Source organism: Pyrus communis, chromosome 1 (genome assembly GCF_041283825.1).
Source record: "Pyrus communis isolate YQ-2024b chromosome 1, ASM4128382v1, whole genome shotgun sequence".
In the NCBI taxonomy this organism is placed as follows: Eukaryota; Viridiplantae; Streptophyta; class Magnoliopsida; order Rosales; family Rosaceae; genus Pyrus; species Pyrus communis.
In genome coordinates, this window is record NC_142565.1 from 11,135,714 (window position 1) to 11,149,332 (window position 13,619).

The 13,619-nt window shown below is 37.7% G+C and overlaps 2 protein-coding genes, 1 long non-coding RNA gene and 1 pseudogene across 7 annotated transcripts; 3 read left to right on the forward strand and 1 right to left on the reverse strand.

Annotated features, from left to right (window-relative positions):
• Nucleotides 1-261: 261 nt before the first annotated feature.
• Nucleotides 262-3,050, forward strand: LOC137720304 (protein BPS1, chloroplastic). Of its 4 annotated transcripts, none has more exons than XM_088697182.1 (3): nucleotides 416-498; nucleotides 1,458-1,576; nucleotides 1,778-3,050. In XM_088697182.1, the coding sequence occupies exon 3, from the start codon at nucleotides 1,791-1,793 to the stop codon at nucleotides 2,847-2,849; it is 1,059 nt and encodes a 352-aa protein (XP_088553308.1). In that variant the 5' UTR covers nucleotides 416-498; nucleotides 1,458-1,576; nucleotides 1,778-1,790; the 3' UTR covers nucleotides 2,850-3,050. The 4 variants fall into 4 exon arrangements, with proteins under 4 accessions (XP_068315455.2, XP_068315456.2, XP_088553308.1 ...); XM_088697184.1 differs by lacking the exon at nucleotides 416-498 and adding an exon at nucleotides 566-686; XM_068459354.2 differs by lacking the exon at nucleotides 1,458-1,576 and having other exon boundaries at nucleotides 262-498.
• A 32-nt stretch (nucleotides 3,051-3,082) lies between these two features.
• On the forward strand, nucleotides 3,083-3,728 carry LOC148699148 (uncharacterized). Its single transcript, XR_015964345.1, has 2 exons — nucleotides 3,083-3,217; nucleotides 3,313-3,728. It is a non-coding gene; the product is annotated as an uncharacterized LOC148699148 (long non-coding RNA).
• A 1,376-nt stretch (nucleotides 3,729-5,104) lies between these two features.
• LOC137721247 (mitogen-activated protein kinase homolog MMK2-like) lies at nucleotides 5,105-9,420 on the forward strand (annotated as a pseudogene). The gene is made up of 6 exons (XR_015964347.1): nucleotides 5,105-5,512; nucleotides 6,463-6,592; nucleotides 6,956-7,093; nucleotides 7,822-8,154; nucleotides 8,472-8,655; nucleotides 8,920-9,420. The product of XR_015964347.1 is annotated as a mitogen-activated protein kinase homolog MMK2-like (transcript).
• A 326-nt stretch (nucleotides 9,421-9,746) lies between these two features.
• On the reverse strand, nucleotides 9,747-13,242 carry LOC137721246 (putative polygalacturonase). The gene is made up of 6 exons (XM_068460348.2): nucleotides 12,873-13,242; nucleotides 12,241-12,579; nucleotides 11,504-11,624; nucleotides 11,159-11,333; nucleotides 10,848-10,918; nucleotides 9,747-10,598 (listed from the first exon to the last, which is right to left on the reverse strand). The coding sequence occupies exons 1-6, from the start codon at nucleotides 12,906-12,908 to the stop codon at nucleotides 9,889-9,891; spliced, it is 1,452 nt and encodes a 483-aa protein (XP_068316449.2). The 5' UTR covers nucleotides 12,909-13,242; the 3' UTR covers nucleotides 9,747-9,888.
• Between the last annotated feature and the right edge of the window lie 377 nt (nucleotides 13,243-13,619).

Genomic DNA, 13,619 nt, shown 5'->3' on the forward strand with positions numbered 1-13,619 from the left:
TTTAACGATATAGCAGAAAGATGTTGAGTCATTACATAACGGCGTGAGTTTAAACTCTATCGTTGGCTAATCTAACAAAATATATCGTTTGACCAAAAAAAAGAAAAGAACAAACGATCTGGCGGGCCGAAGCCCAAAGGCCCAAAACAAATCCCACCCTCAGCCAATTATCAATCAAGACCGTTCTTCTCGTGATCACAACCACATAACCCGGCCGCGTTTCGTGCACCAATCAAAACCGTCTATTAACAGAGAGACAACAGTACACTACGTGCAACCCCAGCATAACTACCGAAGGTCTTCGAAGCTCAACGGAAATATCACCCACTACCACGTGGCCCTCTCCCCGTACATCCTCGGGTGAGCCTATCACTGTCACTCACCCACTTGTATACCGCAGCTTCTCAGCAGCCTCACATTTTCAACGAAGACAGCAAAAGCCGAGTCGCCGACGCTCGAAACTTTCATCGAAATTTCTCGATTTCTCCTCTGAATCAGGTACGGACCCCCTCTCTCTACCTCTCTCTACCTCTCTCTTGTGATGTGTTTATAGTATAATTAGGGTAAAAGGCTTTCAAATTTCCATTTTTTCAATTCTTGTTTCGCTTAGATTGACTTTAGGTTTAGGGTTTTTGGTTTCCAATTTCTCAAAGATCGGTGTAGATTTCTGAAGATCTAACGGTTAGGTGAGTGATCTATGCCTAGAAATGTTAAATTTTTAATTTTTGTGTATGTATTTGTTGTTTGTATATGCTTGTATATCTGATATGTAAAATCTTGTATATGCATGTGATTTGATTGGGTTAGCTTTAATTTTTGTTCAATTTTGTTTTAGAAGCTTATAATTTGTGGTATTGAAGTTTGTGACTTGAAAATTAAAAACTTATGGTAGAAATTTGGGGGTTTTGTTTTTAATTAGGTATGGGTAGGATTTTCAATTTGGGTAATTGTTCACCGCCCGTTTAGTACCGTATGAAATGGCAGAAAATGAGAAAATAGGTAGGAAAGCATGTTACTAATTTTTATCTTCATTTCATACAGATTTTGCATTGCTTTGTTGTATTTTGGTTCTATCGGTGGAACACAGAATTTCACCCAAGGTTGAGCTCAACTGTTTTTCGTCTTTCTGTAAAGAGAAGCATAATACAAGAGGATTTATTTGTTTGTGGTTTGGGGGAGGGGGTCATAGCTTGTTATTTTGTATATAAGCGAAACTCAGCTAAGTTTATTACGAAAGTTGCTTGACGAGTGCTAAATTACTGATCGGGCATATGTCAAGTTTTGTTTAAACTGTTGAAATGGCATGCTGTTAAATGGAAGAATGAACAGAGAGTACTTGTGTATTTGGGTTTATTTATTTGCAGCTGATCTTGTCAACTCAATTAGGGGTATGTTTTCGGTGATTACTGCCTAGTTGGTTGTTAACATAATTTTGTTATTCTTCTGCCTGGAATCAGGTGGAAGGCTGCGTTATATGTTTGTTAAAATCATTGTGTCTCCTGCTGTCATCTCCGGGATGACTAGAGCACATGTAGTGAGCAGTCTTGCAATATGCAAGACATCACTATGGATGGAGGTTGACAATCGGCTTCCAAAGAGACCTAATTTTGCAATGTTTATGTGGCCTTTTACTCTAACATGTTCCCTGGAGGACTTGATGAGGCTGATTTACAATGTGATGTCTCATCATGTTTATGTCTTCCCCACTTTTGGTTTTGGATGCCTTTTGAGGTTGATTTCCCATACGATATCTGATTACATTTTCTTCATCTTGCAGTAAATACACAATAATGAGTCGTCCACAGGAACCACACCGACCATTCTTCCATTTTGGAAATCCTTTTAAGATGATTGCATCAAAGGGTTCCCAACTGTCTCCAAGGCTTGTTGGACTGTTGAACACGTTTGAGGAAACATTGGCTGGGAGGCTAAGAAAGCTTAACCCAAAAGACAAGGATGATGTCCTCAGCTTGTCATGGATGAAATTAGCTATGGAGTCTCTTTGTGGAACTCATAATGACATAAAATCCCTCATAGCTGAAATTGATCTCCCTGTTAGTAACTGGGACGAGAAATGGATTGATGTGTACTTGGACATCAGTGTGAAGTTGCTTGATGTATGCATTGCTTTTAGCTCTGAGATCTCACGTTTAAACCAGGGGCATCTTTATCTTCAGTGCGTCTTGCATAATTTGGATTCAACTGCTTCAGACAAATTTATTCGGGCCCGTTCCTCACTTGATGGCTGGAGGCATCATATTAGTTCAAAAAACCCTAGAGTTGAGAACTGTAGCACCATTTTAGATAAGCTTGTGGAATCCCTTGATCTGCCAAAAGTTAAGAACTCAGCCAAAGGGAAACTTTTGATGCGTGCTATGTATGGAGTGAAGGTGTTGACAATATCTGTTTGCAGTGTCTTTGCTGCCGCCTTTTCTGGTTCTGCAAAGAAGTTGTTAGATTTGAATGTCGCTGATACATATTTGTGGGCTCAAGCGTTTAACGATTTACAGGGTATTGTAAATGGGGAAATTAGAAATGTATTTTCTAGTGGAAGAGTCATGGTACTGAAAGAGCTGGAAGCAGTTGATGATACTGTCAAGGAAATGTATCCCGAGATCCAAGATGGCGTTGACCTTGCTGAAGGGAATGCATTCAAGAATTCTATTTCAGACTTAGACAGGAAGGCACAGAAACTCTCCCAAGGGCTCGATCTTCTTACAAAGGAAGTTGATGGATTTTTCCAAATCCTGTTAGCCGGGCGTGACACATTGCTTTCCAAACTAAGATCAGGTGGAGCAGTCTCAGAACGGATGCTGATGGGAAATGTGGAAGGTCAGTTTGTGAGATGAAAATGATCTTAGCAAAGCTAACATCGCTTATTTATAAAGATGGTTTTAGGTATGGGGCTTTATGTTTTCTGTTTTTTGTAAGTATACCATCTTGTATGGTGTGTTGTAATCAGTATGTAGTTATTTTTATTGTACTGGCTTGTATAAGTGTAATGGTGTACTATGGATTGCTAATGATATATGAAAGGGTTTGGTTTGAAATCGTGATTGCCTGCTATTCGACCGCGTTGTTCTGTTCAGTAGGGGAAACTATGTTTCCTACTTGGTTGTAAGAACTACCAAAGTTACTTCTCTAACAAACTTTTGATGTCTAGCTTGCGCCGCGGATGATTACAGGCAGGAAGTTTCTCTCTCGGTGTGGCAAACAGGTATTTGATGTGTTGAACTTTTATGGACATGACTTTGGTGTGCGTTTTGCCATCGGACGATGTTAATACAATGTGTCCTTTGTATGATATTCCAGAATTTCCAGAGGGCATTGCAAGTTCAGAGTGCCCTTCAATGACTGAAGATGGTTTGTATATACGATTCGTCGAAGAATTTTCCTCCCCAGAGTCAATGACTGAAGATAGTTTGTATATACGATTCGTCGAAGAATTTTCCTCCGTCGAAGAATTTTCCACCCCACAGTCAACGACTGAAGATAGTTTGTATATACGATTCGTCGAAGAATTTTCCTCCCCACAGTCAATGACTGAAGATAGTTTGTATATACGATTCGTCGAAGAATTTTCCTCCCCACAGTCAATGACTGAATATAGTTTGTATATATGATATTGCTTGCCCCAGACAAGACTCAAAAGACTCGAAGGTTTAGGTTGAATCATTTGCGTTTCAATTAAGCAGAGCAGAGAGTAATCTCTTTCTTTTGCCACTAAATACTATAATCTAATGATATTCTTTTTCACTGGTAAGTGGAGAGGTTTTAGGCTTAGTTTGTTATTGTTTTTTTTTACTTAAAGCTACTTCACTTTAAAGTTAAGCAGGAAAAAAAGTGTGTGGTAAAACTAAAATATATTGCGTAGTTTAAAAGCAATGGCTTCCAGGCAGCAGCTTTTAAAAGCAGTATGTAAGTTGCTTTAATAAAATGCAAAGTTGAGCCTTTATAATATTTTTAATTTGTGTAATAAGCTCATTAAATTAAAAAAATGACATTATTTATCATTTTAGACATTATTTTTACATTGCTTTTCATACTCACAACATTTTTACAACTACAATTTATTAAACTTTATTTTGTAGTTGATTCTTCTTAAAACGCATCAAAAACAATTTATTAAAAAAGTACAGCAATTCCAAATTGGCCTTTAAGTTTGATTCTCGCCAAAGATAAATTTGAACCACATTATTGTTAGCCTATTATGAGACTTAATCCACTTTCCCACCCTCTTAATAAAATAATATTGTTTGTTAAAAAAAAAAAAAAAAAAAACCTCTTTCTTTTCAATTAAATTAATAGCCTGCCAAGCATTAAGCAACCAAGCAACCTAGCACCAAGACCAAGTTGCAATGTGAAAGCAAGACTTTCCTTTTCCATAGTGCACACAATATCGCTATCAACATTGCATATTCCAACCCCTACCCACCACCTTTCAATGCCCCTTTTTTCAAAGGGTATGCTTTTCCAGTTACATCATGCATGCTTTTCCAGTTACATCATGCATTACAACCTAATCACTACTATCACATTTAATATCCCTGCTCAATCACAATTAACTCTATCCCTATCACAACCAATAATATGCCCCAACATAAGAATGCGATTCAAGAGCCATACGTTTTATTATTATTATTATTATTATTTTTTTTTAACATTTTTCAAAACAAGAACATTGGGGTCAAGGTAACTTTTGGTGGTGGAAAGAAAAAACCCCAAAATGTAAAAGAAAATTCTTCTACACTACACGAGAAGACTTCTGAGTTCTGACTATTCCCAAGATTGATTCTCAAAAGTTCAAAACCTAACACGCCATTTAAATTTTGATTATATTTTTGAAGAGTTTTTTCAGCGTAATACCACGTGTTATTATATAAATAATAAGATATGTGTGTTAAAAAATTAATAATTTAAAAAATAAAATTTCTTACAATTTATATAAAATTACGTCACGTAGCACTTGTGTTTCCGTAATAATGAAAAATTTCCCGTACTTTTGATCTAAACAAAGAAAAAGTAGGAAAAATGATGGTCATCCCAGAAAATCACAGACGCCACACCAAAACCTCACAAAAAAGAAAAGTAAAAGGTCCATTTTGTTTCTTCACGGGTCACCCAAGTTTCTCCAGGTCATAACCGCCTCCCTCGCTCTCTCTCTCCACCCTCCATTTCTCTGGAATTTCCCCAAAAACCACCCCAAAACAATGTTAAAACCTTTCCAAACTTCACATTAGCAGCAGCTCTCCTCCACAACTCTCTCTCTCTCTCTCTCTTGCTCACCTTTCTAGACTCGAAATCCTATCTGGGTTTCCACCCGTTTCGGATTCGGACCCCCCGGGTTGACCATGGACTCGAGCTCTGCTTCAGCAGGTGACCACAACATCAGAGGGGTGCTGACCCATGGACGCTACGTTCAGTACAATGTCTATGGCAACATCTTTGAAGTTTCCAGGAAGTACGTCCCGCCCCTTCGGCCCGTCGGCAGAGGTGCTTATGGTATCGTCTGGTAAGATTGAATCTTTACTGGGTTTTGAGCTTTCAGTTTAAATTTGTTATCTTTGGATTTGCTTTTGATGGTTTGATTGCTTTTGCTTGAATTGTTTATTGGGTTTGCTTTGGAAGTATCGATTTTTGATCGAAAATTGATTTGAGTTAGTTTGGTTCAAGAAGCGGGAAAAGCACTTTCTGACTCTGATCGAAATTTTAATCTAAGCATTATGTGGATTTTGGTATTTTGGAGATTTTACTATGGATATTTATTTGCGTTTGTTAGAGATTGTTTTTGCGGGTTTTGTTTTCTTGTGGAGTTAGTGCGATTTTCGGTATTTTGTGGTAGGGAGGTTTTGTTGGTTGGGGGATTTTGTGTATGTAATCAGGAAAGAACTTAGGGTGTATGGAAGCTTAGTCAGTTTGCTTGTGTACAGTAATTGAGTTTTATTCATATTTCTGTGTGATCTAAATGAGATTTTGAAGTTGTTGATTTGTGTCTCTAAGCTGGGTTTAGTGATGTGCTATGTATCCTTTGGGTGGAAATTTCAGTCCACAAGATATACGCTCTGCTGAGCTCAACTAAGCCATTATCCTAGAAAATCAGGATTGACCACGTGAAGTTGTATTCCATGTTATTTTGGGTTGTCAACGTGAATGTTTTTGCCTATGAGCCTACTCATAGCTCCAATATTCATTCCATCTCTAATTGAAATCCTTCCTTGCAAATTCCACCCATATCGTTTTTTGTCTCTCCTTGCCCCTTCTTTCGGTTACTGAAATTGACTCATTCTTGATATATGTCTCAATCTTATAGTGGCTTAGTGAAGTAGTGTGTCTCAGGCAATCTTTATTTTTGGTCGGGTGAAGGATGTTTATCAATAAGAATTTTGTTTTCTATTCATTTGACTTACATCGTATGCTGTTATAACAAATTTGAAAGTAGATGATTTTTCTTGTTGCATCCAGTGCTGCTGTCAACGCTGAGACTCATGAGGAGGTTGCCATTAAGAAGATTGGTAATGCATTTGACAACAGAATAGATGCCAAAAGGACTTTACGAGAAATTAAACTTCTTCGGCACATGGATCATGAAAATGTAATTTTTTTTGTGACCTTTTGCTGTTCATGTTCCATGAGGAGCTCTTTTGTCATTTATGTACATCCTATGTAACAGGGCTTGCAGATCTTTTGTGTTTGGCCCCTTAAATTAATTGTTTTTTCTTGAACATACGCGTAAAGAATTTTAGCTATAGTATGCAGTAAAACACTTCCTTTAGCATCTAAATAATTGTTTTTTCGTGTTTGGGAAATGTTTTACTGCAATAAGCCCTGTCTTTAGCACCTAAATGAAATCTCCCACGGACTCAATTCTCCCTGTTTGCACATATATTGATCAAAAACTTGAGAATGTTTCATGTGTTTCTGGAGTCAACAGCTCACAAGTTAGTTCTTTCTGCAGGTTATTGCCATCAAAGACATCATACGGCCTCCACAGAAGGAGAACTTCAATGATGTCTACATTGTTTATGAATTAATGGACACTGATCTTCATCAGATTATACGGTCCAACCAACCTTTGAATGATGATCATTGTCGGGTTGGCCTTCTTTTCTTAATTTTTGTTTTCCTTGTTTTTGGTCAATCTGTTTATGTTATACTTGCGAGCCATTTGATTCTTGTAGTTAGTATTGTTGAGCATCCCATGGAAAGTCTTCTTTTTTTAAAATCTTTTTCTCTTGATGTATATTTTGTTTGCAATGCCATTTGAATATAAATAAACGTTCTTGTCGTATATATAAATGAGCATCATCAGGAGGGTTATAAGCTGTTGACATTAATTCCTTTTTTGTTTGTTTGTTTAAACGACCAAGATCCCACAGTTGGATTCCAGATTCTATTTGTTAGGTTACTGGTGATGGCAATACATGCTTGTCACTGATGTAGGTTGAATTAAGCAACTAATGAATATGGTACACACACTCCTTTTCACCACTCAGTTTTATATGTACACACACTCCGTCTTTCTATAGCTTGATAATAAATTGTGAGAAATGATCTTCTCAACTTAAAAACAAGGTTCCTTTGCTTTGTTAACTCGTTGATCAATGAGATGGCATGTTTCTTTTATTCTTTTGTGGGAACTTGAAAGATGGATCTACATTTCATTGCAAGTGTTCTTTGGAATGACTATAATATAGAAATTGTTACTTGCGCTAGTTAAGAAAAATTCTCCGCATAACCTTGATTATCAACCATTCTCATGATCATGATTTCTGTTTTACACGCCTGAGGTCTCACTAATATGTTTAAATTCCACCTTTGCAGTACTTTCTGTATCAATTGTTACGAGGGCTCAAATATGTACATTCAGCTGGTGTTTTGCATCGTGATTTAAAGCCCAGCAATTTGTTCATGAATGCAAATTGTGACCTTAAGATTGGAGATTTTGGTCTTGCCAGGACAACATCCGAAACTGATTTCATGACTGAGTATGTTGTTACTCGTTGGTACCGTGCACCAGAATTGCTGCTTAATTGTTCGGAGTACACTGCAGCAATTGATATATGGTCTGTAGGTTGCATTCTAGGTGAAATCATGACCAGAAAACCCCTATTCCCTGGCAAAGATTATGTACATCAGCTGAGACTCATAACAGAGGTATATGGTTTCTAGGTCTTTCTCGCTGATTTCTACATTACTAACATGTCTACTTTGAACGAGAAATCTCCAAAAACCTTTTTTCCACTTAACATGCGGAAGAGGTTCCATCTGATTTAAATATGGTTATGTTTCGAGTTTCAAGTCAGACAGTGCATAAACAGTACTGATTCTCTGACTAATATTAATAATGAATTTCTAATAAGATTAGTCTCTATATTTATGGGTGAGAAATAGACAATGAACATGTTTCATAATAATAATCATTCAAATGATCTTGGCCAACTGGTGCAATGTTTTCCTTTTGTGTCCAACAGCTCTTAGGCTCACCTGATGACTCCAGCCTTGGATTTTTACGAAGTGATAATGCTCGAAGATATGTTCGACAGCTACCTCAGTACCCAAAGCGGAGCTTCTCGCTCGGGTTTCCTAATATGTCTCCTAGCTCTATAGATTTGCTGGAGAAGATGCTTATCTTTGACCCAAACAGGCGCATTACAGGTATACTTAGCTATTGTATTGCACTTCAACCAGTTTAGTTATGACATAAATGATATTAAGGATCTCAGAGTTCTGCAGGATTCCAATGAACTGGAACTTACCAGTTACTATTCTTGTGTCTTTTGGCGGAAACATGTTGTGATATTTAATTCAAGAAACAGCAGTGCATGTTTTGTAATTCTCAAATACGGAGTTCTGCAGTAACTTTTGTCACAGAACTTATTAATAGCATTGACGGTTGTTTTTCTCTCCGGTACTTTGTAGTTGATGAGGCTCTTTCCCACCCATACTTGGCGCCTCTTCATGATATCAACGAGGAGCCTGTCTGCCCAATGCCTTTCAATTTTGATTTTGAGCAACCCTCGTTTACTGAAGAGAACATCAAGGAGCTCATCTGGAGAGAGTCCGTAAGGTTCAATCCAGATCCAATTCAATGAGGATCATGATATAATCTGTTGTATACTCTTAGAAACTAATCTCAAAACTGATTGCAATGACATGTTTTTGGATTCTGTAATTGTCAAATGTGTGAAAGGGGTCATTAGCTGAATCTCAAGGCTGCCTAGTCGGTGTAATCTACTAATCTGTGATTCTCTAGAGTTCCAATCGCTCATTGGTGCAGGTTTGTGCTGGTTAGCAGCTTATAATCCGATGAGGACTATCACCCAGCACCGTTGTAAGGCCCGACGGTGTTGCAGTTATATCTGTTTAGAATGCTAGGTCTGAATGTGGATGTTTGTAATGAAAAATCTTTGATTCTGTGTATATTTTGTTTTGCCTTCAAGTTTGTTTCCGTTGTTAAGACTCCTACGAGACAATTCCGTGCTCTGCTGTCTTGGGAAAATCTAATAAAATGCTTGCTTAGAAACTACTGTCAATGGCATCTGAAATTTCAGATAGTGTTCATATTTGTTACCAAGATAAGTTACCGAAAGTTTGACAGGCCCTTTTCTTTTACGAAAGGGGAGTGGTTTGCGCACACTTTTTTCTCCTCCGCACCCATGTTTATTTTTAGCATTTGCATTGAACAAAAGAAAGGAGAATCGGGGGGACAAAACCAAACAGGGGTGCGTCGAAGAAGAAAGAGGGTATGCGGCAATCATTTCACTTCCGAAATCATGTAACCGAAATATTGCTGGAGGGAAAACATGGCAAAGTTTTATGGCGGTCTGATAGTTTAGCTTTTTCCAGAAGACTGAAAAACATAGTAATGGTACACGATCTTAGGATTGTTTACAGAGAGCTCATCCTATATGTACACTGTTTGAGCTCTACCCGGTCAATCGGCAGATCATCTGCAGGAAAATCACAAGCTTTGGCTTTCTCAGCACCCTGATCCGGCAGCAGATCACAAGGGCGAGGAGTCACGCCGCTTGTGATCCCCTCAATGTCGGTGCACGTCCATGGCTGCTTCTTCGCCTTCACCGCCAGTCCAATCGTCACATTCGAGATGCAAATCCCGGTAAACGGGTGGTCCGCAATGCCTTCCAACCTTGCAGCCATTGTGACATTATCGGCCACCATGTCCCTGTAGTTAATATTTTTGATCTCAGGCAGTGCATTTTTATCATATTTGTCATCAGCATGTGACCCGTAATTGCCGGTCATCCAAAACGCCCATTTCATTGTGTGCATGGTGAATCTCCTCGCGTATATGTCTTTCACGTACCCTCCTCGCCCTACGGCGGTCTTGATCCGGACACCCGATTCGGTATGGATGGCCACTATGTCTTCAGCTCGGACGTCTTGGATCCCGCCGGACATTTCACTGCCTAGGGCAATGGTGGCGCTGTAGGGCGAAATGCATGTGAGACGTCGGACTACTAGTTGTTTTGTAGGCATTCCAAATGCAATTCCGTACTCATCCCAACCGCTCTTAACAGCTACACAATCATCCCCAGAGACTATGTAGCAGTCTTCAATTCTTGTATTGGTGCAAGAATCTGCATTTGAAATTGCCAAAAAAATTAATGAATTAGTATATTTTTAATGATAATTATGTACTTAATTGGACCCCATTAGGCATAATTTGGCCACTTAATGATTCAGTTGAAAAAAGTAAAAGTCTAGTACTGTTGTGGCTAAAGTAAATATAATTTAATCTAAACCACGAAAAGCGAGATTTGAATTTCGGTGGAGAGGGGAACCACTGAACATGACAAGGTCTGCAGATGATGTTACAGTTGACTAACCTGGGTTGATACCGTCTGTGTTTGGAGATGAAATTGGAGCTATAATAGTAATCCCTTTCACGAGAATATTACTGCATAATTTCAAAATCTTAATCATAAGATAACCTTGAAAACTTTGAAAAGACTAATCAGGCCGATGATTGAGTGCCATGTGGCTGAACTCGTACATGCTCATGAGTGACAGTCAACTATTGATGCAAGTTGATTTCACAATGCATCAACAGCTGGTAGGCCACTTACATGCACTTGGGCGACAATTAATAAAATGCATCACAAAAAGTTTCTTTTGGTGGGTAGGCATGTTTGGTTACCTGCTATAAACAGGATGGACATTCCATGATGGAGAATTTAGGAGAGTTAGGTTTGAGATTTGGACATCGGTTGAGAACATGACTTCGATCAGGTAAGGGCGGGTGTATTTTAGCTTCTTCTTGTGGAACTGTTGCCACCAGAACTCACCCTGCCCATCAATTGTGCCATTGTCACCTAACGATCAAAGGACCTCAATAAATTTAGTCATTTATTCAAATAAAATAATTAGGATGGTTGGGGATGTCATGCCTAGCTAATCGATATATGCATAACGCATTTAGTCGACTAGCTACTCACATCCCGCAACTATCTAGAATTGAATTGAATCAAATAAATTAGGTTACCTGTAACAACGACATCAGTGAGATTTGTTCCCCATATAAGACTGGTGTACCTTCCAGCTGGCGCGTCTCTTCCTCGACCGTAAGATGGGAGGGCTTTGAGCACAGGCCATTCATTAATGTCCTAAGACATATTTCATTATTTGAGTTAGTAAACCAAACCAACCGAATTCATTACATAATTTTGGAATTTTTGGAGATTAGTCTGTGCTTACGTCTAAAACTACGTCATTTTAGGATAGTTAATACTAAATCTAAAACCTATAACACTTCTTTTTTTTTTCGCAAGTTGGTAATTTTAACACTTTAACTCCGTGACTGAAAAAAAATTGTAATATATTAGTCAAAAGAGGAGCTCAAAATCGGGACCCTTCTTTTTTTGATAAACTAAAATTCTACATTTTTTTTATACAAATAATATTCTACTTGAAACTAATCAGAATTATTGTGAAAAAGTATTTAAATTCGGATGCACAAGAAAGAATACACTTGCTCTAACCAACGCGTCTGCGCTTAAACTCCAGATAGTGTTGTTTTAGTCGAAGTCTTGTATAATTTAAGCCAACATCCAAATCCCTCTAATGTAAGTTGTAACAAAAGAAAATCTAATCTTTTTGTTGTTAAGTCCCTTTATCACAGATGGTTTCAACATGATTAAAATGCACAAATGGGAAATATGTGTGTATATGCATGTTTGAGAAGAAAGAAAAAAATTAAGAGAGAGAGAGAGAGAGAGAGACTTGAGAAGCGAGGAGAACAGCATCCTTGTGGAGATAGAGAGTGAAGTGGCTGGTGAGGTTGAAGCTCCCCGTCAGCCACTTCCCTGCCGGAACAAAGAGCTGAGCACCGCCCTGTGTTTCATACTGGCTCAGCTGACTGACGGCGGCATGAAAAGCCTTTGTGTTTGATGTCTTTCCATCTCCAACTCCTCCAAAATCAGTCAGCGAAGCACTGTGAGCTCTGCAGTTCATTGCAGTGTACTCAAACGATTCAAATATTTTGCCTTTTGCCCTTCTGCTCTCAGCCCCTCTTAGCATGGCCACCACAACAAGTACTACTAGCACTAGTTTAATAATCACCTGAGAAATTAAGAAACAATTAGGAAAATAGAAGGAAAAAAAAAATCCCATTAGCATTTTTGTTATCAAAAGTGATTTACACACTCCCTTCCTTAATTTTGTCATTCAATTTTCCGTTGATTTATTCAATCCAACGGCTAGAATGCAAAGAGGATAGTGAAAAAAATGAAAAAGAAAAGACGAGTTACTTAAATTTGAAGAGAAAATGCATAATAAATTGATGTTTGGTTGGTGAGAAAATGCAGGAAAATGAAATAGAAAGAGAGGGGGAGAGAGATGGTTTGACGTTTTACTTGGGTTTTCATAGGACTCCTCCCCAACAGCTCCATTGTAGATAAAAGGCAGCTTGGAATTTGTTTTGGTTGTTGCGGAGTATAAAATCAATGGGGGGTATTTATAGGGTTAAGGTTCTGTTGTGAAAAGTTGGCATGATTATTCTGCTATTGGACCGTTTTCTTTTCTTATCGTAGAAAACAAATCACCAAATGAAATTTCAGTTGCATTTTATGTATTTAATATTATTTATTTTGATGATCTTTATCTTTTACATTACCACCAATAAAGAACAACGGTTATAACAGTCTCTCTTTTTAAACTTGGAGAAAAATGACTTCATCACTTGTTAAGTTCGTTTCTTGCACGAATAATTTATTCTCCAAAATCTATTAAAAAATTACCTGATCATGATCATGAGCAAGTCTATTCTCCAAAATCTATTAAGTCTTCTATAATTATAACAAGTGATTATATTAAGGGTTCATTACAAATAGGCCCTTAAAACTCATATTTAAAAAAAAATAACAAAAACTCATATTTTTTTTTAGAAAAAAACTCACCATAAACATCCAACAAAAACTCAAAATTCAAATAAACTGCCACGTAAGAATAAAAGTAACTTACTATTACAAATGATTGACAACTTATGCCACATTCCTTCTAAATTATTTCTCACCCGCACTTGAATTTTGACTCCAATCAAGGCATTAGAAACAAATTAATCATGCTAATGATTTTTTTAGTATTTGTTTTTAATTTTCCAA